At 47.9% G+C, this 22554-nt stretch overlaps 2 protein-coding genes across 2 annotated transcripts; one reads left to right on the top strand and one right to left on the bottom strand.

The window, feature by feature from the left end:
• Positions 1-9047: 9047 nt before the first annotated feature.
• Positions 9048-12289, bottom strand: CCDC177 (coiled-coil domain containing 177). The gene is made up of 2 exons (XM_053601728.1): positions 12166-12289; positions 9048-11293 (listed from the first exon to the last, which is right to left on the bottom strand). The coding sequence occupies exon 2, from the start codon at positions 11263-11265 to the stop codon at positions 9166-9168; it is 2100 nt and encodes a 699-aa protein (XP_053457703.1). The 5' UTR covers positions 11266-11293; positions 12166-12289; the 3' UTR covers positions 9048-9165.
• On the top strand, positions 11264-12401 carry LOC128594790 (uncharacterized). The gene is made up of 4 exons (XM_053603656.1): positions 11264-11276; positions 11394-11413; positions 11446-11566; positions 11887-12401. The coding sequence occupies exons 1-4, from the start codon at positions 11264-11266 to the stop codon at positions 12399-12401; spliced, it is 669 nt and encodes a 222-aa protein (XP_053459631.1).
• The last annotated feature ends 10153 nt before the right edge of the window (positions 12402-22554 follow it).

The following is a 22554-nucleotide window of genomic DNA, read 5'->3' as shown; positions in this document are numbered from 1 at the left end:
TGAGGCTACAGACGGCAGTTGTAAACAATGTGGAGAAGACGGCCGGCGCTGTGGCTCACATCTGTAATCCTAGCACTCTGGAAGGCCGGGGCTGGTGGATAGCTTACACTCACGAGTTTGAGACTAGCCTGAGCAAAAGTGAGCCCCCCCTTTTCTACTAAAATATAAAAATTGAGGCAAGAGGATCGCTTGAGCCCAAGAATTGGAGGTTGCTGACAACTATGACGCCACAGCACTCTACCCAGGGGGACAGCTTGAGACTCTGTCTCAAAAAAAAAAAAAAAAAAAAAACTGCGGAGAAGATGGCTGGTGAGGTGGCTCTTGCCTGTAATCCTAGCATTTTGGAGGCTGGGGCGGGAGTTCAAGACCAGCCTGAGCAAGAGCAAGAGCAAGACAATGTCTCTACTAAAAACAGAAAAATTAGCCAGACATGGTGGCTCACGCCTGTAATCCCAGCACTTGGGAGGCTGAGGCGGGTGGATTGCCTGAGCTTACGAGTTTGAGACCAACCTGAGCCAGAGCAAGACCCCATCTCTAAAAATAGCCAGGTACTCTTGCAGACACCTGTAGTGCCAGCTACTTGGGAGGCTGAGGCAAGAGAATTGCTTGAGCCCAAGAGTTTGAGGTTGCTGTGAGCTATGAGCTGTGATGCCATGCACTCTACCAGGGGTAACAAAGTAAGACTCTGTCTCAAAAAAAAAAAAAAAAAGAAAATTAGCCAGGTATTGTGTCAAGTGCCTGCAGTCCCAGATACTTGGGAGGCTAAGGCGGGGGGATAGTTTGAACCCAAGAGTTTGAGGTTCCTGTAAGCTAGTCTGATGGCTCATACTCTAGCCTGGGCAACAGAGTAAGACTATCTCCTAAACAAATAAATAAATAGGCTTGGTGCCTGTAGCTCAGCAGCTAGGGTGCCAGCAACATGCACCAAGGCTGGCAGGTTTGAATCCAGCCCAGGCCTTGCCAAACAACAATGAGAACTAGAACCAAAAAATAGACAGGTGTTGTGGCAGGCACGTGTAGTCACAGCTACTTGGGAGGCTGAGGCACGAGAATTGCTTAAGCCCAAGAGTTGCTGTGAGCTGTGATGCCACAGCACTCTACTGAGGGGAACACAGTGAGACTCTGTCTCAAAACAAATAAATAAAGTAAAACAAAATATCATGATCTGGTAGCCAAGGAAGTTGTAGCCAAGCCCCAAATGACAGAAATTTGCCAGGCAGGAACGAGTTGTCAAGGAACAAGGAGGTATCAGCACTTACCAATGGCAAACTGAACTTGACTTGGACTTGCCTTCTAGAGCAGTGGCTCTCAAACTTTAATGTGCAACATGAATCACCTGAGGGAAACTTGAAAAAAATGCATATTTGAATTCAGAAGTTCTGGGGTGGGGCCTGAGTTCTTCATTTCCAATAAACTTCTGAGTGATGACAATGCTGCTGGTCTGTGGGCCACACTCTGGAGTGGCAAGGTTCTAGAGCAGGGCTACACATTAGAATTTTCTGTGATGATGGACATATTCAATATCTGTGCTGTCCAACTGGTCTCCACCAATCACATGTGGTTCCTAAATACTTGCCATGTGGCTAGTATGACTGAGGAGCTGAATTTTTAGTTTTATTTAAATTTAATGTAAATAGGCACATGTGAATAGTGACTACTGATTTGGAAAGCATAGTTCTAGAACAGTGGTTCTCAAACTTAAATGTACGTAAGAATCACCTGAAGAGCCTGTTAAATCACAGATTGATGGTCCCACCCACGTACTACCCGATGTGGATCCTGCCAGCCCAGGGACCACCCTCTGTTCTAGCAATATACCATCCAAAATGTGGTGAGCTTTAGGGTCAGCACTAGAGTCCCTTATCTTACCTCTGGTCAATGAGTCTCAATCCACCCTTAGTGTTACCTGGTCCAAATGAGATCCAAGCTTTCTCTCTACAGGCCTTACACGTGGGCATAGTGGCCAGTGAATCAAATGCCCATTAGGATGCTCCAGGAGAGACCCTTTGTAATGAAATATCATTACCACTGATTCCTAAGAAGCAATAGAACATACTGATAAAATGCATATGCTGTGTAGCCAGACTGAGTCTACTCTGCCCAACACTGGCTATTTATTGTCGGCAAGATGCTTAAATTTAGTGCCTTGATTTTTATCATTTTCAGGTGGAAATAATAATAGTACCTACCTCATAAAGATCTTGCAAGGATCAAGTGCTTAAAAGAGTCACCTGCCCAGTGTATATATGGCATGCATTAGTTAATTACCCTTGCAATCCCAGCACAAGCAAATTGTTCCCTTCTGCTACCACTTTACTTGCTCGCCCTGCAGGTTCTCTTTAAACAAGCAGATGTTCCTGAGTATCACACTCTGCCTACTCTACTATTTTGCTCAGGGCTGAGTTGGTCTCTGAGGTCCACTGGGGCCTCCCTATATGGTATCCAAGGACAGAATAAAGGCGACAAGGTAGGAGAGCTCCTGGCAGCTTGCCACACTTTGCCCTCCCTTACCCATGCACGGTGAGAACCAGCATGGACCTGCCTACTGTTCAGCACCTCTGTGCATGGCTATACACCCAGAGTGGGCTGTGGATGCCCACAAACCCAGTCCTGATGCTCAGTTCCATGCAGCTGTTTACAGGGCCAGGAAAGGAGACTGGGGACGCTCCTCAGAGAAAGTCATTTATTTAGGATGCATCCACCAACGTGCATCCACCTCTGTCTGTCCTGTTCCATGGTCTGCTCTGTAGTGGGCCCATCAGCACTCTCCCAGCTTGGTCTCCCAGACCTTCTTCCTCATTCCCAGGTGACCATGGGAATATGTGGCCTGGACTCCTTGCCAGGTACTGTCACATCCTGCAGTACCAGAGTCCCCTGGAGTAGTCATTCTCCCACAACGTCTTCTGCTTGGTTCTGCTAAAGACACTATTGTAGAATTTGGGTATCACCAGCCAGAAGCACACTCTCTTCTGCCCAAGAAAGATATACAGATTTTAAAGCATTCTGTCATTTTAGTCATCATTTAGAAAGTTTTAATATAAAATGGCCAAAATTATCACCAGGGGTTGATTTTATTGCCAAACAAGGTAATTTGGTAAACAAGTTAATTGCTTTTTCCCATACTCCAGGAATACTGCATATTACCAGAGATACCATTATTCCAGAGAGCTTTCCTTTGCAAAGCTGGAGGAGTGCTATGCCGCAAATGATACAGGCAACCCCAAAAGGGCTACTATGCAAGCTTGGTGTCCACTGGGTCCACCTGGCTTAAGCTCAATTTACCTTCTTTTACCTTCTTCCCAAGTTTAGAATATCAATATGCACAAACTGAGTGCAGTTTTCCAAGCACTGTGCTAACTGCTTTTCAAATATTAACTGATACAACAGCTCCCAACCAACTTGATCTAGTGTCTACACTTCATAGCTGACAAGAGGGGCCTGTGGAAGTGTATGGGATAATTTGAATAAGTCAAGACACTTGCTCCTTTGACAAACTCTTTGCCTTGAAGGTGTGGTAACCACATGGACTGGATTTCAAAACTTTGTGAATGTTAGTCCCTTTCTTATACTGAGATGTTCCTGAATGTCAACATATGGGCAACTAATTCTATTCCCCAATCAATCCCTCATCCTGAGAAGACACACTGAGAAGAAGTGAGGTGGCAGCATGAAAATCTGTTGTCACCATGAATGTCAGTGGTAGAATTGGGAAATGTAATGTGGATGCCACACTTATGGGTCAGAGCACTGGGGCTGGAGGTAGGTGAAAACAATGGACCCCTACCAAAGGGCAGCTCTTCTTCCCAGAGCTTATCCTTCCCTGGAAGAGTAAGAGGCCTACAGGTTCCTTCCCTCTGCAAGAATACTGCAACACTGTGAGAACGCTCATGCAGGCTGGGCCCAGTGGCTCACCCCTATAATCCCAGCACTCTGGGAGGTTGAGGCTGATGGATGCCTGAGCTCACAGATCAGTCTGAGCCAGAGCAAGATCCTGTCTCTAAAAACAGCCGGGCATTGTGGTGGGTACCTGTAGTCCTAGCTATGTGGAAGGCTGAGGCAAGAAAATGACTTGAGCTCAAGAGTTTGAAGTTGCTGTGAGCTGTGACACCCAGCACTCTACCAAGAGCAATAAAGTGAGACTCTGTCTCAAAAAAGAAAAAGAATGCTCATGGTGGGATCAGTAGGGGCACGTGTTCAAACACAGTAGATACGAATCATCTTTCTGATAGTCCTGTGAATTGTGGGAGTGTCTGACATGTACATATGCCATCAATACCGTACTAGTAAAGAGGAAGAAAGGCGTGAATACTTCAAAATGGCAGCTAATTTAAAAATCACTTTAGACTGGGTTTCTGTGCTCATGGGGGACATGACTGTATTTGATGGATCAGGAAGTAATAAAACTGCAAATGATGATGTTATCAGCAAGAATGCTCCCCACACCCTATATCCCAACACCTCTGCCAACTCCAGCTGCTGTCCTAGACCTGACCCGTGGGGGACCAAAGCAGCAGCAGGGCCGGCGGTGAAGGGCTGGAGGCTTATTGAGGAGATGCAAGGGGCTGGGAGAGCTGCACGGACAGTGCCAGGGGTTTTGTGTGACACCCACATGTGAGAAGTGATAGGGGCTCTTGCTTAAAAACATACTTAATCAAAGCATATGCTCAGGTGTAATATTTGGGTGCTATGTCGGACACCCAAAGACCAAACGTGCCACATATAAGGCCTAAGCAACATTTCTGAAACAGAGAGTTTTCTGCCACTGGGGTCTCCAAAGACTACTTTCCAGGTTGTGTCCAGAAATGCCACATTTCCGTATGTTCCTCTGCCAAACGTTTCTCTAGGGTAAACAAAGTAGAGATGTAGTCAGTGGAGAAAAGGCAGGTCTGCACATCATAGTCTACCTATGGGCTCAATTACCTGGAAAGCTTATGAAGTGGGATATTCTGGTTCACTAAACCTTCTCATCAATTCAGTATTGACCAGACATCTCTTTTTGGAGGTGCTTTTAAAACTGGAAATGCCTCTGTGATGTTGACTTTCTTATCTCGGCAAGAACAGTCAAATGATGGAGTAAGTACTCTGGTCACCTGGGACTCCGTGCTGCCTGAGGCTTGGGCCCATGATCATTATTTGTACTGCCTCTCTTAAAGGCATGCCAGACAATGCCCTGGAAGGTAATTACTCTCTTTCTTTTTATTGTAGTTTAAAGCTGATTAAGTGCATGATATGAATTTGACCTAATTAATTAAGGCGCCTCCAAGGGAAAAAGAGCACCAGTAACTAGATGATGATTGGTACATGGCTTGTCCCCAGGAAGTGGGAAAGGTTTGAAAATAGTTAAGCTCAGCATGGAAAGAAACAAAGATATCTGCTCATGACTTCGCAGCATACATGATTGCCAGGGTTCAATGAGTGGAGAAACTGTTTCCCCAGTGCCAAGAGCAGTGGCTGGCACATAGCAGGTGCTTGAAGAATTTGCTGAATGGATGAAGTTCTGCCTGTCTGATCGAGGCACATTTCTCCTCCACCATTCCTTTGTGCACCCATCCCTCTCTGCAGCCAGTATTTAGTGACTACTATATGTGTGAAAGCATGCGCTACAGGGGATTCAATGGCAAACTAGATACAGCTTCTTATGTAGTCACCTCTATTTCAATGGACTTTTTAAAGGAGAAGAAATGGTAAGTGGTGGACTTTAAAGACTGGGTTGAACACAAATTGTATTTTCTAAAACATCTTCACTATCCCACAGAATCTTTGCCTTGGTTACTGCCCCCACTGGACACTCAGTCTGTGGGCTTTCAAAAGGAAACTTCCATCTTCCCGCCCAGACATGACATAGGGGTTGGTCACTGCCTGAGCAGGACACTGAACTAAATTTTACCGATGATGTCATTTGAAATGGTTTTGTTCTGCTTGTTTACTTGGTAAGGAACCCAAGTAAAGTTTCTTATAACTCTTCCCATCCCTCCTCGCCCCACTTCACATTCTCTTTTCCAAACAAGGGGATGGTCCAAAGAGGGTAAATGTGAAGGTCTATGGCCTCATCAAGGCTGCAATCTCCTGGATGGTAAGAAAACTTCCGTGGTTCTCTAAGGCAAATTCTGAGCACTTGTTAGAATGTTATTTAGGGACAATTCTGCCCAGCAGAACATGCATCAGGAGCCATTCTCCACCCACCATCTCTGGTCCCCTCCAACATTCTCCTGCTGCATTTCAGAATAAATAAAGGGCCCAGAAAAAATTCTGGAAATTGCTTCTCCTCAGGAAGCAACACAGACATTTATTGTAAAATGTAGAAGTGGGTTTATATTCTAGTGGATGGTCCAGAATTTGGAGGAACCATTGTTTACTGTCACTAGGTTTGGTTTCTGCTCAGCTACATGGATTTCTGTTTTTTTTTTTTTTGTTTGTTTGGTTTTTTTTTTTTAAGAATCTAGGTTTTTGCCTTCACACAGTGTGCTTCCAAGTGCAAACCTCTAATTTGGTGACATTCAGGCCTGGGCTTCTGCATCATGTGTGACACTATCATCTGCAATGTACTTTTCAAGACCACTCCTTTCACCAGGTCATGATAGCACATTACACTCTCTAGCCATAGTACAGTCACATGACCCTTCCTGTTTATAGTAACTGCACCTGCAGTTCCAGAGTGACAGAATTGGGAACAGTGCTTGTGTGAGAGGGCAGAAATCATGGTCCCTATTGGGGAAACCAAGGCACAGAGGGAGGATCTACCCAAAGTCAGTAAGTCACCAAACAGACTGGGTGGTAAGATCACCTATTTACCTTTTAGTGCCCTATCCAAAAACTCAGATTGTCTCCTCAGAGGAATGCACATACTTTGGAAGTAAGTGGTTATAGGGTGAAAATTTTTATGAAGTTTCAAAAGCTTTTTACCAACTTAAGAACCACAAGGTAGGAACCAAAATCACATTATTCTTTCAGTTAAATGCTCCTGACTCACAGACAATACCAATTATTATAACTCACTGACAACCTAGTTATCAACAAGAAAATTTTAGGGAAAAATTCACTCATTCAAGAAATAAACCTTGGTACACAGCTTCTTTTCTGGTTTCACATCTTAAACATGACACCTAAGGACTACTTCTTTCTACACAATACTCCTTTTATACCTGTTGGCATGTGATGGGGTAGGGGTGAAGGATTGATGAAGTATGTATGTGTGTGTGTGTAGCCTTTTGTAAAAACAAACAAACAAACAAACAAACAAACCAAAAAACTAGCCTTTTAAGGGATAATTCTGCCCAGCAGAATATACACAAAATATGTCTAATGTAGCAGTTCTGTACCCTGATTCCTTTTTTGTTTTTTTTTTGGTAACTTAATTTTCTGATCTTGATTTAATGTAAAAGTGATGTTTTCCTTCTGACCTTCCCTGATGAAAGCAGAATCAAAGAGTGGTTATGGCAGGGGGCCAATTTTAGCTTTATGGAAGGGTAGCACTCTTAAGGGTTAAAATTGCCTGATGACAACTAAGTGTAACCTTTTATACCAGGGAGTGGCTTGGTTGGTATTGCAAGTATTTCCCGCAAGAGGCTAAATGACCATCTGTGTTCGATGCACTGTCCCTTCCAATGCCAGGAATCTATAGTCCCAGAAATAAACTAGGCTAACAGCAGTCTGCCTGTCTCCCAACTCCAGGTTAAGAAAGGCACAAAGAAGACCAACAAATAATACTAAAGCGGTGCTTTGGATCCAGGAGACTTTGGAGAGGAGTACTGATGGCCCCATCTGGCAGATGGGAAAGGTGAGGCATGGAGAAACTGACTAAATGCTTAGAGTCATAGGTGAGAGGGTACCAGGAAATTTAAGAGAAGACTCTCTTTTTCCTGGGGTATAGGGGAAGGAGATACACTGCCAATAATATCGAGCACAACTCTCAACAAAGAGGCAATTCCAGCTCTCCAGCCACCACAGTAAAGCAGCAAGGATACCCTAATTGTCCTCAGAGCAGCTGAGATGATTCCTTCACAGAGGGAATCCTACTCTCCAAACTGTCTGGGGCCCATCCTTGAGACTGCATCCAAGGCTGGAGATTCAGGCAGGAATGGCCTGGGCAGGCACATAAGGTAGTGCTGCTTCTTAAGGCATGGCTGCTGTCTTCACAAGTGGGCCCCGCACTGAGAGGCCGTATCAGACACCGACTCCTCTGAAATCACCCTGCAACGAAGCTTAATTAGGTGGAATACTGCTGCTGAAGGAACTGCCTCCTACAGGGGCTGGAGGCTTCCATGAAAGCTAAACAGCATCACCAAACCAAGCAATTTCCTGTGACACTTGGTAGAATAAGGAGAGAGGGGAAAAAGAAACAAACATTATCTGCAGATGATTGCCCAACTAGAAAACCTAGGGGACTCAACCGAAAATCTATCAGAACTAAGATGAGAATTTGCTTAGGTGTTTGATTATTTTTTTTTTAGAGACAGAGTCTCATTTTGTCACCCTCAGTAGAGTGCTGTGCCGTCATAGCTCACAGCACCCTCAAACTCTTGGGCTTAAGTGATTCTCTTGTCTCAGCCTCCGGAGTAGCTGGGACTATAGGCGTCCCCCACAACGCCCGGCTAAGTTGTTTGATTAAGAGTTAAATACACACAAATCAATAGCTTTTTGGGTCTCTTGGGTGTGTCTTGGCACTTTGGAAGAGCTGTGCTTTTCTGGGAGGCCTCCAAGCTTTGTGTGACTTGCCATATTTTGAAAAATGAAGGTGAGATGGGATCAGCTCAGACACCAATATAGGAAAGGTGCGTGGGGCAACTGTTTTAGAGCAGTGGGGAGAACCACTTCTGCACTCTCTCCTAAGGGGACCCTCTTCCCAGGCCTGACCAGCCTCTTTCCCCCAGATCCTCTCTATTCCAGCACAAGAAACACATCAGGAAGTTTGGCAAGGAATAGTGCAGGAGCCACCAAGGGTGGATGTGGGCAAAGATTGTGCTATGTCTTCTCAAATAAGTTTTTAAAAAACAAAGGGGGCGCAGGGGACAGGTCCCACATGTCCATCCTCTCATTGCCTCTTTGGTCAGAAGCCTGGAGAGGGTACGGTGCTGCGCTCCTGATAGGTCTCCTATGCAAGGTCAAAGTGGCCAAGGGAGGCTCCACAGGGCTGTGTGTGCCAGTTTGGCAGGTAGAGAGCTGCTGTCACTTGCGGTCCAGGCTGGCGTGCAGCTGGGCCTCCCGCACCATTCGGTCGAAGGAGCGCGTGTTAGTCTCCTCGCGCACCTTCTCGCGAACGTGGAAGGAGGCCCGGGCTGTGGAACGGGAGCTCTCAAGCGCACTGCGCCGTTCCCGCGACAGCTGCTCGCTGCGCTCCAGCTTGCGCCCGATGGCTTGGAGCAGCTCTCGCCGGCGACTGTCTTCGTCCCTCTCCACCTTCTCTTTGTTGGCCCGCTGGGCCCGCTCCTTCTCCAGGCGACTCTGGCCCACGCGCCGCGCCTTCTGCTGCACTGCCTCCTCGGCCACCTGCGCCGCATGCTGCAGACGTCGCTCCCCTGCCCGGGCCAACGCCTCCAGGTGCGCCTGATGCTCCCGCTCTTTGCGTTCCGCCGCTTCCTTGGCCCGCCGACCCTGCAGCTCCTCTCTCTGGGCCCGCTCCCGCAACTCCCGGGTTCGCTGCTCCACCAGATGCTCGTAGTTCTCCTGCGCGCGGCCCAAGCTGGCTTCCAGGGAACTCCGCAGGCCCTCTCGCTCTTGCTGCTGCTGCCGGGCCCGCCCCTGCCGCAGCGCCTCGTGGCGCGCCCGCTCCGCCCGGCTCAGTTCCCGCTTCTCCCTCTGCAGTTGGCCCTCTTGTTGCTGCTTGGTGCGCGCCACGCGCTGCGCCCGCTCCCTGCGGACCTGGTCTGCTCGCTCGCGCCCTTCCTGCAGGCCTTCCTCCCGCTGCTTCAGGTTCTGCTCCTGCTGCTGCTTGCGCAGCCGGTCCTCTCGGGCCGTGCGCTCTGCCTTCTCCCGCCGCAGCAGGCTCTGGCGCTCCGCCAGCTCCCGCCGCCGCTCCTCGCTGCGCTCGAACTGCCGCTGCCGCCGCCTCGCCGCCTCCCGCTCCTCGCGGCCTCGGCGGCCGCGCCGCTCCTCCACCTGCGCGGCCCAAGCCCGGCGGCCCTGCTCCAGGGCGCGCTGCTTCTCGCGCTCCTCGCGCTCCCGCCGTTGCTCGGCGCGCAAGCGTTGCTGCTCCCACTGGCCGTGGGCCGCGGCGCGCTGTTCCAGCAGCAGGCGCTCCTCCTGATGCCGCGCCAGCATGAGCGCCGCGATCTTCCGGTCGCGTTCGGGCACCCGGCGCAGGCCCCGCTCCGTGCGCACTTGGCGCACGATGCGCTCCACGTGCTGAGTGGTCTGTGGCGAGTGGCTCAGGTCACCGAGGCTGAAGCTCCTGCCTGTGATCGGCACCAGGGCCAGGGCGGACGGGCGGCCCAGAGGGTTGAGGGCGGAGGACACTGACCCCGCTGGGCAGCTGTTCCTGGCCGAAGCCCGTGGTGGCCAGCGAAGCTCCCGAAGGCTCTCCCCGCTGTAGGAGGACGACGATGCGCCAGACTCGGAGCTGAGGGCACCCTCACGCCGGCGGGATAGCGAGTCCAGCGAGTGGCTCTTCCTGCCTGTCCTAGAACCTGCTGGCGGGGGTTGGGTCCGGGCGGGGGAGGGACTGGGCGATGCCTTGCGGGCCGCACGTGGTGCGGGCGAGGCCGGAAGGCTGGTGCTACTGCAGCTACTGCTGCTGCCGGCGCTCGGAGCAGAGGCCGCGGCGGTCGCAGGGCCCAACGGGGTGAAGAGGCGCCGCTTCTCCTCGCGCACGATGCGCTCGCGCTCGGCCCGGCACTGCTGCAGCTTGGCGCGCCGCTCCGCCTCGTAGGCCTCGTACAGCCCAGTGGCCACCCGCATGGAGCGGCCAGGAGCCTCGCGCACCAGGTCGGCCAGGGCCCGCGGCAGCAGCTCCACAGGCTTGACCGCACAGCGGGCGCAGGCCTCGAGCGAGCGGGGACTGGTCAGCACGTAGCGGCTGCCCTCCGCCTCCGGGCAGTCGAAGTTGAAGAGGTCGAGGTGCAGCAGTGGGGACTGCTCCCGCCGCCCGCCTTCTCCTGCAGCACATGGGACTTCAGCCTTGCGGGGCCCTGCCGCAGAGGCTGAGGCCGAGGCGGCCGTGGGCTGCTGGGCGCCCTGGGCGTCGGGGGGCACCGACGCCGCGGCCCCGTCCTCTCCGGAGCCAGCGGGCTCAGCTCCCGCCTTCTCCTCTTCAGGCACCGGGTCCACCATGGCTGAGCCCCGTCCTTTGTTGGGATCTCTGAGGATGACAAGGCGGGACATCAAGGAATACATTTGAGAGCAGTTCCCCCCTCCTCATCCGTATTCACCCCCTCCAACCTAATCCGCTTTCGGATTAGGTTCAGAAGCCTACTGGAACGTAAATCATAAAGCTGATGTCGAAAAACTCAGGCTGGGCGCCAGGGCGGGCTGGGGGTGGGGCGGGCACTTTGCGAAGAGAGCAGCCTCAATCTCCCCGAGCCCCGGAACGCGGGGCGGAGGGAGGCCCGCTACATTCATCCCCTGCCTTGCTGTAAGTTAAAATGAAAAGATAGAAGTGCACGCAGCGGCCAGCGAGGGAGGCGCTGGAGGATTCCCGGGAGGATTAGCGTATTTGTTCGTCGCTTAGGCGGGCTGCTGGGATGCAGCTCTGCAGGAACAAAAAAGGAAGAGGCCTGTTCATCCCGAAGCGCTTTGCTGAGGGGACCCTGCTTGCCTAGGGAGGAAGTTTATGGTTGATCTTCCACTCCTAAGGAGACCGGGGCAGGGGGACCAAGGGTGATGAAAGGAATGAGAGAATTCCCCAAAGGCTCTTCCGGAGGGGTGATCAATTCTTGTCTTTGCCTTCCGCAGTGCTCACTAGGGGCTCCATCCGCCTCCGATGTCCGCCCCCCACCCCCCCGCCATCCACCGGGTGTTCGCGAGGGATCGAGAAGGCGCCTCGATCCTCCCAGATCTCCGAATCTGAACGTGCTAACGGTGCCACCCACCCCAGTCTGGGTTCAGATGCTCGCCCCCAGGTGCCCTCCGAGCTCCCCCCACCGCATGCTGGTGGGGTGGGCTTTCTGGAATGCAGCGAGCCGGGCGGCTCCAGCCCCCACATCTCCCGGGGCCGGGGGCCGGTTTGCTTACCCCACGTCCTGGGCTGCGGCCCGGTGCCAAGGGCTTTTGTTCGCAGCTCGCCGCTGTCCCCTGCGCTTCTTCAGTCTCTGTGCCGGCGGGGTCGGGTTACTGCCGGCTGCAGCCAAGAAAGGAGCCCCAGCTGCCACCACCAGGGTCTCTCCATGGGGTCGGCGAGGGGGACGCACACGCCCCAGACACTACCTACGTGTAGGAGCTGGAGTGCGACAAATTTCTCCGTAAAATAACGCGGCTCTGCTCCCTTTCCTCACACTGATTCTGTAGAAAGGAAGCAGGGCTCCATCGCTGCAGCATCATCCATCTCCACCTCCACAAAGTGAAGGTACCGCAGGTCTCACACTGCCCTCGGCGCCTCCTGCTGGACACTCCGGGGTGTTGGTTGGTTTGCTTAGAGGACGAAGGAGGAAAAAAAATTTAATGTAATATATACTAATTACGTGTACATGTTCTATGCACATATATAGATAGATATAGCTATAGATATAAATGGATACATCGTCAAGAAACCCTAGTTTTCAGCACCTCAGCTGGGCAGAATAAAGGAATCGCTCAGCTTGTTTGCAAGGAACCCTGAGGTGCAAACAAACTTGATAGCAAATAATTGGGTACAAATATGGTGCCTGATGCAAACTATAATTTTTTTTAAAGAAAAACTTAGAACACTTAACGGGTTTGAAGCAGGTGAACATGTGCAACTAATGTTTAATGCAACATGTTATAACTCTGGCTTCAGATAATAAAAATTACAAGCGGTTAACACCATTTAGTGAATGCTATTTTGCGACATCTCCTCCCCACCTCTTTCCATTTTGAGTGGTAGTGGCCATAGGAGACATATGGGAGGAATACTCAGTGGGGGGTGTTCAGGAGTGGGTGGGAGGTAACATTAGAGAGCCTGGTGATCCATGTGTTAATTAACCTTGACAATGTCAGGTAGGCTGTGAGGAGAAAGTCAAGGGTTTTAACCAGGGAAAAGATGAGATTTGGTTTATATTTTAGGAGCATAACTCTGGCAACAATGGGCTTTACAATGGCAAGAGGAGACAGGAAGCCCAGTTGGTTGGATACTGCCGTCACCCCAGGTGGGAAGGATTGAGACCAGAGCGAGAATATAAGTAGGAAGAGTCCCTGATGGGCAGTGGGTATGGCTTCTGGAAACAAAGAAATACTTAAAGGATGACTGCCTGGAACGAGGGGCCTACATGTAGCACAAACTGAGGGTGGGACCAGGAGGAAGGGTTAGCTGGTGTGGAGGGCCAGGGATGGACAGATACCTGTTCAAAGTGCTTGAGTTCATGGTGGACCTGCTCAGCAGGTGGCCAATAAGTTGTGTCAGGGATCTGGACTGGAGCTAAAATTAGGGCATCATCACCATATACAAGGTTTCTAAAACTAACAGGGTAAGTGAGTTCACTTAGGGCAGGCAAAGCAATGAGAGAGGCAGGGCATTGGTGGGGCGCCAAGGGAAAAGGAATCCATGAAGGGGGCCCATAAAGACAGGTAGCAAAGTGTGGTCTGTGGGAGCTAACAGTGCAGCACTTCAGGAAAATGTGCCCCTAGTGTTAGGGCCTGCAGAGGTCCAGAAGGATTTCACTTGTAGTCAAATCCCCACTGAAACAGGGCTGCTATCAGTCTTTGGTAACAACAGCAAAAACAGCTCAGTGTTATACTAGGGCAGATACCAAAGTACAGGAAGGTGAGGTGCAATGGGAGGTGAGAAAGTGAGAGTTACTGATTTTGTTTTGTTTTGTTTTTTTTGTGTTTTTTTTTTTTGACATTTGGATGGTAGTGTCAAGTAAGAATTGTGAGGTTGGGAGAGGTGGCTTGTGCCTACAAATCTTAGCACTCTGGGAGGCCAAGGCAGGAGAGCTGCTTGAGGTCAAGAGTTTGAGACCAGCCCAAGCAAGAATGAGACTCTGTCTTTTGTAAAAAAAAAAAAAAAAAAAGGAAAAGAAAAATTAATTAGGTATTTGGCTTGTGCCTGTAGCCCCAGCTACTTGGGAAGCTGAGGCAGGAGATGACTTGAGCCCAGGAGTTTGAGGTTACAGTGAACTGTGATGATACCACTGCACTCTAGTTGGGGCAACAGAGAGAGATGCTGTCTCCGCCTCCCTCCAAAAGTTGGGAAGTGTTTGAAATTTTACCTTACTTACTTGCTGCCAAGTTAAGCTGCCACATAGATGCTGGCAGAAGACGGGAGACTCCAGGGTCAGAAACAAATGACTTTTTGTTTACTCGTGGTATAGCAGGCAGAATGAGGTCATGTTTTTGTTGGCTCCCCTTGCTCTTTAAGTCCTGTGGGCCATGCAGAGGTAGGCCCAGGTAGATATGGCATATACAATGAGTTTATGTCACAGCTGGGTGACCCCAAGCTCAGTAAACCCTAATCTTTTAAAGGGGGCTTCTAGCAAACTTGCTTAACACTTGCCCCAGAGGGAGACATTATATTCGTTATCCTGGACAACAAGTAAATCTTTCCTTTGCTTTGTAGTGATACACTATCTCTATCATCCAAGGATATTTGCTGTACAAACACCCTCGAAAAATATCCAGAATAAGAGCCAGAAAACCATGAAGAATTGCTCTCATTGGAGAAAAGGAGCAATGAGTCACATGGCTAGAAAGAGATGAGGCTGGGATTTGGACCTGGCTCCATGTGGTGCTAAAATGAATATAATGCATTGTGTTTCCACACTAACCTGAGAATCTGGGGAGATGTGGATTCATATGGTGATGAGTGGAGTGGGCAACTCATTCTCTTCAAACCTCGTTTTTCCCTTCTTCACATAGAATACCATTAAATAGCCTCCCTTGAAGATTAATTGTGTCTGTGAAAGAACTTTTCATACTTGTTAAACAGGGACCATAATACCTACCTTCCAGGGTTGTTATCAGAATTGGAAAGACTATTTGAAATTACTTAGAACAATACATTTTAATAAACCTTATTGTATAGATTTTTTTTTAAGCAAAGTCTCACTCTGTTGTTGAACAATACATGTTAATAAACCTTATTGTATAGATTTTTTTTAAACAAAGTCTCACTCTGTTGCCCAGGCTAGGGTGCCGTGGCATCAGCCTAGCTAATAAGTAGCTGGGACTACCACGCCTGGCTAGTTTTTCTATATTTAGTAGATATAGGGTCTCATTCATGACCAGCCTGCGTTCATGACCAGCTCAGGCTGGTCATGAACTCCTGAGCTCAAAGGATTCTTCTGTCTTGGCCTCCCAGGATGCTAGGATTACAGGCATAAGCTACTGCACCCAGCTTTTATGGTATAGATTTGATCAGAATCAACATCTGCAGTACTTTCAAATTCTTAAGGGGTAGTCCAAATGTTCTACCCTTGATTAAGGAATGATTCTTTATCTGGGAAGGTCATGGAAAAAGAAGTCATGGCCTGCAAGGTCCCGAAACAGGACACTGATCTAGCTAGCCACTTCTGCAGAACTGGCCTGGTAATCAATGAGGTGCCATGGAATGGTCAGATTTCTCTCACTTCTTATCTTTATGTGCCTTGGACATTTTAGGAGATGATTTACACTTCAGGTTGGAAGTCCTAGCCTGCCAAAGATCAAACGTGTTAAATCAAATGTTGCCAGTAAAGAAAACAGCTCAGTTTGGGACCACTCAAGAGTGGATAGTTGGCTTGGTGCCCATAGCTTAGTGGTTAGGGCACCGGCCACATACACTGGGGCTGGAGGGTTCAAACCCGGCCCAGGCCTGCTAAACAACAATGACAACTGCAACAAAAAAAATAAACCATGTGTTGTGGCGATTGCCTGTCGTCCCAGCTACTTGGGAGGCTGAGGCAAGAGAATTGCTTAAGCTCAAGAGTTTGGGGTTGCTGTGAGTTGTGACACCACAGCACTCTACGGAGGGCGACATAATGAGACTCTGTCTCAAAAATAAATAAATAAATAAAAAAGAGTGGGATAGTGGACATGATGGTGAGGAATGTGGACTTAAGAATCAGATAGTTTAGTAGTTCATATTCAAGCTCTACCAGGCTGTATGATTTCAGATGAGTTTCTTAATCCTTCTGAGCCAAGAGTAAGGCATAATATGGACTGTTATTTTGCCTTGTACAGACCCTAAGAGATAATACTAATTTATAAAGTACACTATTAAATAGTTTAATACATTAGCTCACTAGTCTAGACAAAACCCCCTACAAAGTAGACATTATCATCTCCATTTACATTCCTTTTGCTCAGTTTCGACTCCACTCAGGTCTGCGCACTTGTGCCCCCTTACCCTCTAATATAATCCTGTTTGCATGACAGCAGTGTTTTCACTCTGTAGTTCTATATCAGGAGTTGATACATTATAATCTATGGGCTAAATCTACCAGCTGGTTTTATAAGTCAGGTTTTATTGGCACACAGTCACGCTTACAATTTTACAAATTGCCTATGCCACCTTTGCATAACATAGGCAGGCATGGGTGGTTTGGACAAACTGTGACTCACAAAGCATAAACTATTTGCTTTCAGATTCTTCACAGGAAAAGTTTGCCAACCCCTGTTATAATGACTGATAACAGCTTATGCCAACTGTCAATTTATTGCCTCATAGCTCCAAATTCACCCTGCAGTACCTGCTGTGGGATAATGTGCTTTAAGAATTTGCTACCTGGGGTGGTGCCTGTGGCTCAGTGAGTAGGGCGTCGACCCCATATACCGAGGGTGGCGGGTTCAAACCCGGCCCCGGGCAAACTGTAACAAAAAATAGCCGGGCGTTGTGGCGGGTGCCTGTAGTCCCAGCTACTGGGGAGGCTGAGGCAAGAGAATCACCTAAGCCCAGGAGCTGGAGGTTGCTGTGAGCTGTGATGCCACAACACTCTACCAAGGGCGATAAAGTGAGACTGTCTCTACAAAAAAAAAAGAATTTGCTACCTGACAATGAACATAATATTAAAGCTTGCCAGTAGAGAGAGCTAGAGCAACATCTCTTCCTGGTTCCTCTCTGCTGAGCTGTTTGCTATTTCTTGCTCCTGCTGCTTAGTGACACTTAGTGACATCTGTGTGTGGTGACACCTGCTTAGTTAGTGACATCCTGTGGTGCTCTGCTCCAGCTCTTGGGAATCTTGCAGCCCTGGCTCAGCCCTAGTGACCACCATCCCGTGTCTTCCCAAGGTGGACACCATGTGCTCTAGGCCTTAAACCCACAGTGGCTCTCTGATTCCCCCTCACCAGCCTCAGTTCCCCCTGCACCCTTGAAGACTGTTTCCTGCTCACTCAACAACTGTGGAGCAGCTCTGCCCTGGGCAAACTTCTCTGTCACCCAATGGGTTGCGACCACACCTTCTCCAAGGAAGGGGTTCTCCAAGGAAGCCTGAACCCCAATCTTGAGGAAAGAGGTCCCCTTCCATGTTGTCCTCCTTGAGTATTCTTTCTCAGCCTTAAGAGATCTTTAGTGTTGTCTTTATATTTACTCTCTTTTCATATCTTCACACCTCTTAAGCTTCTTCTGTTTAATGACTGTGTGATTGGACCTACACCAGTATACAGCTTAACACATAACTACTCCCAATTCTGGAAACTAAAGCCTTAAGAAGAAAGTTAGGACACATACCAGCAAGTAAAAGGTAATATTTGTTAAAAAATAAAGTGTTTACTTCGTACTTTAATGAAGTAATATATGTTCATCAAAGTAGAAAATTAGAAAATACAGGGAAAAGGAAAGAAAAAAAATCACCTCCAAAAATAATCACCCAAACACCACACTATTATATTTTGGTGTGTAAATGGCAGGATTTGTAAGCTGCAGGACTACAGATTCATTTCTGTATTCTGTTTCTGCTCACAACTGCTTAGGGTTGAGTACACAGTAGTCCTCCTGCTGAATGCATCAAGAGAGAAAGAGGGGCAAATGGTGCTATTTGGCCCATTGTATGTACATTGAAACCACCTTGTCAAAACACCTTGAGCCATTAAGCCAATGTAGTGAATCTCCAGATTTAAGCATCTTAAGCAAATGATGCCCATGTTTGAGAATTTTCCTGTGTGGATGTATATCAGGAAGGAAGTCTTATAATTAGTTCAGTGGGGTTTTCTCTCACTTCTGGAAGGGCTGTACCTCATTCCATCCACTACCCTGCTGTATAACACTGCAGAAATGTCCTCCTTCCTGAGTATGGCTGGGCACTGGCAGTGTTATCCCATGGACATTTCCTCTGTGAAATGTTTGTGTGTCTGCTTGAGAGAGTTGGGCTGGTGCCCAGGATCTAGGCCTGTTTCTAGTCTTTCTGCAGTTCCTGCTGGGTCATTGGCTTCTGGCATAAGCCACCTGCCTGCTCAATGCCTTTAGGCCCTTTGCATTTCATAGAGACTACTCTGAAGTTACAGCCAGTAACCCACAGGCCTCTCTCCCTACTTCTCATGTGCACATGTATACACACACACATACACATACACAAGCACCCCTTATTTCTTTAATGGACCATCCTAACTTCAAAGGTTGTGTGTCATTGCCTTCCATCATGTCTTAGTCAGTCATCTTGATGTTTATATTTGGAGATTCAGAGATGAGTCATTTTCCATTTCTGGAAATAGTGGCCCTTTTGCATGTGTCTCTTGGAGATCAGGTTCCTTTTTAATTTTATTTTATGTATCTTTTGTTATTTTATTTTACTTTTAGGGATGAGGTCTCACTCTTGCTCAGGCTGGTCTCAAACTCCTGAGTTCAAGGGATCCTCTCACCTCAGCCTCCCAGAGTGTGAGCCATCGTGTGTGACCTATTGTTTGTTTTTAGAGACAGGGAATCATGTTGCTTGGGCTGGCTTCAAATACCCAGGCTCAAACAATCCTCCTGCTTCAGCCTCCTGAGTAGCTGGGATCGCAGGCATACACCACTGCTCGAGGCCACGAGGCTTCGTTTTACCCATCCAAATGTGTCAATCACACAATGACAAAAAATGAATCAAAAACTTATTTTTAAGCACTGAGATTAACTAGAAAGTCTGGGAATACTGAGGAGGGTAAGACAGGGCCCTTGCCCTGTGTGCCAATTGGACTGACAAGACCCAAACATTCAAGCAGTTGAATAATAAAAGAGTTAAATCAGTTACAAGAGTTGGCATAAAAGAGTGATCACAAGGCAGAATGTGATTAATGCATGATTAATTAACTATACAGTATTGGGTAAATCCTACAACCTCCCTGGGTCTGATTTCCTTTCTTGATTGTGTTCACGTGCTAGGGCTACTGAAACAAAATATTGCAGACTATGTGGCTCAAACAATAGAAATTTATTTTCTCATAGTTCTTGAGGCTGGAAGTCCAAGATGGTAACGTCACCAGGCTTGGTTTCTTCTAATGCCTCTGTCCTTGGCTTGCAGATGGACACGTGTACCTTTTTGCTGAGCCCTCACAGGGCCCTCCTTCTGTTTTCTGTATCCTAATCTCTTCTTATAAGGACATAGTGGATAATGGTCCACCCTAATGGTTACACCTTAACTTTATTAGTTCTTCAAATACCCTACCTTCAATCACATTCTGAGGTACTGGAGGTTAGAGATTCAACATGTGAACTTTGCAGGGACAAAATTCAGCCCATAACATTGATGAAATGTGAATAATGACTCCTAGCTATCTTTGATCTTTCAAATATTAAGTGCCCTGTGCAACAAGCGGTGGAGCTCTATTGTCATGGAGTCTATAAAGGGGGATTGGATTATAAATCATCATGCAAGTTCTGGGCAGGGGAGGAACTGCGGGGACACCATGCCATCAGGCAAAAGATGGCTATGGCTTGGACTAAAGCGGCTGGAGGTGAGGACAGAGAGCATAGAAAATGATTTAAAGACAGGCAGACATGGGTGCTTATGCCTGTAGTCTAAGCACTTTAGGAGTCCAAGGGGAGAGGAGGGGAGGATTGGGTGAGCCTAGAAGTTCGAGAGTGCTGTGAGCTATGATGATGCCACTGTACTCTAGCCTGGGTGACAAAGTGAGACTCTGTCTCAAAAACAAACATGACAATAAAATAATAAATATAGTTATGAGAGAGAATCAATGAAATTCGTGAATGATTAGATGTGGGGATCAAAATTCCTAGGTTTGAGGCCTGAGCAAGTGGATGCGAGTAGGGAAGGCAGATAAATTAGGGGATGAGGGAATAAGAGGGGCAAAGATGAGGAGTTCTACTTTCAACCTGCGGAGTAGCCATATCCATCAGGTGTCTAACCTAATGGTTAAGAGCACAAGCTTCATAGTCTACAAACCTGAGTTCAAATCCCAGTTTGTTCCTGTCCTGGCTCTGTGCTCCTGGGAGAGATTCAACCTCTTGGAGCTGTGGTTTGTTCACTATAAAATGTGTATAGTAATATCTCCTTTATAAATTGTTACTGAGAGGGCGGCGCCTGTGGCTCAAGGAGTAGGGCGCCGGTCCCATATGCTGGAGGTGGTGGGTTCAAACCCAGCCCTGGCCAAAAAAAAAAAAAAAAAAAAGTAAAAAAAAAAAAAAATAAAATAAAATAAAATAAATTGTTACTGAGAATCAAATCAGTTTAAATACGTTCAGCACACAGCACAATGCTATGTATCGGCACATGGTAGTTATCAATATATGGAAGGTCATTATTATTGTCACTACATTTGGATGAAATAATGAGCAAATGCAAGCTTTCTTTTGGTTGGTTTCCTGTGTATTTAGAGACCATGTCTCTGACTTGGATTTCATATCTTTGCACAATTTGGAAACATTGCCCTCTGCTTATTTTCTCATTTTTTTCTAGAGATAAGAGGATTTCCCTGATGATATAACTGAATAGAAGATGAGATTATTGTGTTTACTGGAGGCAAATTTTGAGGAGATGGATCAATGCTCACTCCATACTCTCACCTCCAGGGCGCCCCTCCTCTGCTCATGGTTCCACAGACCCCTATATTGCACCTGTTGGATTTGGCTTCTTGAGAAACAGCATTGACTTTAATGAGTTCTATGTGAGCTGTGATTCAGACTAAGTTTCAAGAAGTGGATTGGGATAAATGTCAGCCCCTTGTGCTGGGGCTCACAATGGCAATTGCCTAAGCCCAGGACACTATGGACTTGTCTTGACTGGGCATGAGTGAGAGAAGCTGGAATTTCAGTTGATCTGGTGAAGATGACATGGTCTTGAGCTACTCTGAGGAAGTAGTGTCTGGTGTGGAGAGGGGCATGGACCCACCTGCAGATCTGTGCATGCCATGGGTGCTGCATACAGACAAATTAAACTGTCTCACCTGGAGAACTGCCATTAGGATGGGGAGCAGCATGAGTCAGAAAAACCACCTGTTTCTCATAGAGAAGACTTAGGGAGCAGTGACAGCTGCCGCTGGAAAATCTATGAGAATAAAGAAGTCAGTGGGAAGGAGTTACAGGAGTTAGACTTTGTCTCTCTCTTGCTTTCTTTCTCTTTCTTTCCTTCTTTCTCTGATAAAATATGTAAATACAATTTCTTTTCTTTTCTTTTTTTTTTTTTTAGAGACAGAGTCTCACTATGTCACATTGGGTACAATGTCGAGGCGTCACAGCTCATAGCAACCTCCAACTCCTGGGCTTAAGCAATTCTCTTGCCTCAGCCTCCCAAGCAGCTGGGACCACAGGCGCCCACCACAATGCCCGGCTATTTTTTGGTTGTAGTTGTCATTGTTGTTTAGCGGGTCTGGGCTGGATTCGAACCTACCAGCTCTGGTATATGTGGCTGGCCCCTAGCCACTGAGCTACAGGTGCCAAGCCAGTAAACATAATTTCTAAAGTAGAAAAAAAGTATTAAAAAAGGAAAAGAAGGGTGGTGCCTGTGGCTCAGTGAGTAGGCACTGGCCCAATACACCGAAGATGGCGGGTCCGAACCCAGCCCCGGCCAAACTGCAACAAAAAGTAGCCTGGCGTTGTGGCGGGCGCCTGTAGTCCCAACTACTCGGGAGGCTGAGGCAAGAGAATCGCTTAAGCCCAGGAGTTGGAGGTTGCTGTGAGCTGTGTGAGGCCATGGCACTCTACGGAGGGCCATAAAGTGAGACTCTGTCTCTACAAAAAAAAAAAAAACCTGACATACTATAAGCATGTCTTGTGCTTGTCACCTGTCTTAGAGACATTTCTTACTGTTACATAGAGAACTTCGTACTTCATGTTAATACTTGTGTAGTATTTCTTGTTAAGGATGGGCAATAATTTAACTGGGGATTTTAAAGATATTTATGGGGTGGCGCCTGTGGCTCAAGGAGTAGAGCACTGGTCCCATATGCCAGAGGTGGCAGGTTCAAAACTAGCCCCAGCCAAAAACCACACACACACACACACACACACAAAAAGATGTACAGGAGGCTCTTGTAAAGAGCGTACGGCCTTGTGTGAGGCATACAGCCATGTGAAGTGAGCAGGATGAGAGTGGCCACGCT

Source organism: Nycticebus coucang, chromosome 9 (genome assembly GCF_027406575.1).
Source record: "Nycticebus coucang isolate mNycCou1 chromosome 9, mNycCou1.pri, whole genome shotgun sequence".
Classification (NCBI taxonomy): domain Eukaryota; kingdom Metazoa; phylum Chordata; class Mammalia; order Primates; family Lorisidae; genus Nycticebus; species Nycticebus coucang.
The sequence above is the reverse complement of the archived record's forward strand: the minus strand, read 5'-3'. Positions and strand labels throughout refer to the sequence as shown.

What these genes read in the sequence shown, in the direction of transcription:
- LOC128594790 (XM_053603656.1), top strand. An exon ending in GTTCAGAAGCCTACTGGAAC is followed by an intron (nt 11,414 to 11,445) that starts GTAAATCATAAA and finishes CGAAAAACTCAG; the next exon opens with GCTGGGCGCCAGGGCGGGCT. An exon ending in CATTCATCCCCTGCCTTGCT is followed by an intron (nt 11,567 to 11,886) that starts GTAAGTTAAAAT and finishes TGCCTTCCGCAG; the next exon opens with TGCTCACTAGGGGCTCCATC.
- CCDC177 (XM_053601728.1), bottom strand. Translation starts at nt 11,265, where the DNA reads ATGGTGGACCCGGTGCCTGAAGAGGAGAAGGCGGGAGCTGAGCCCGCT.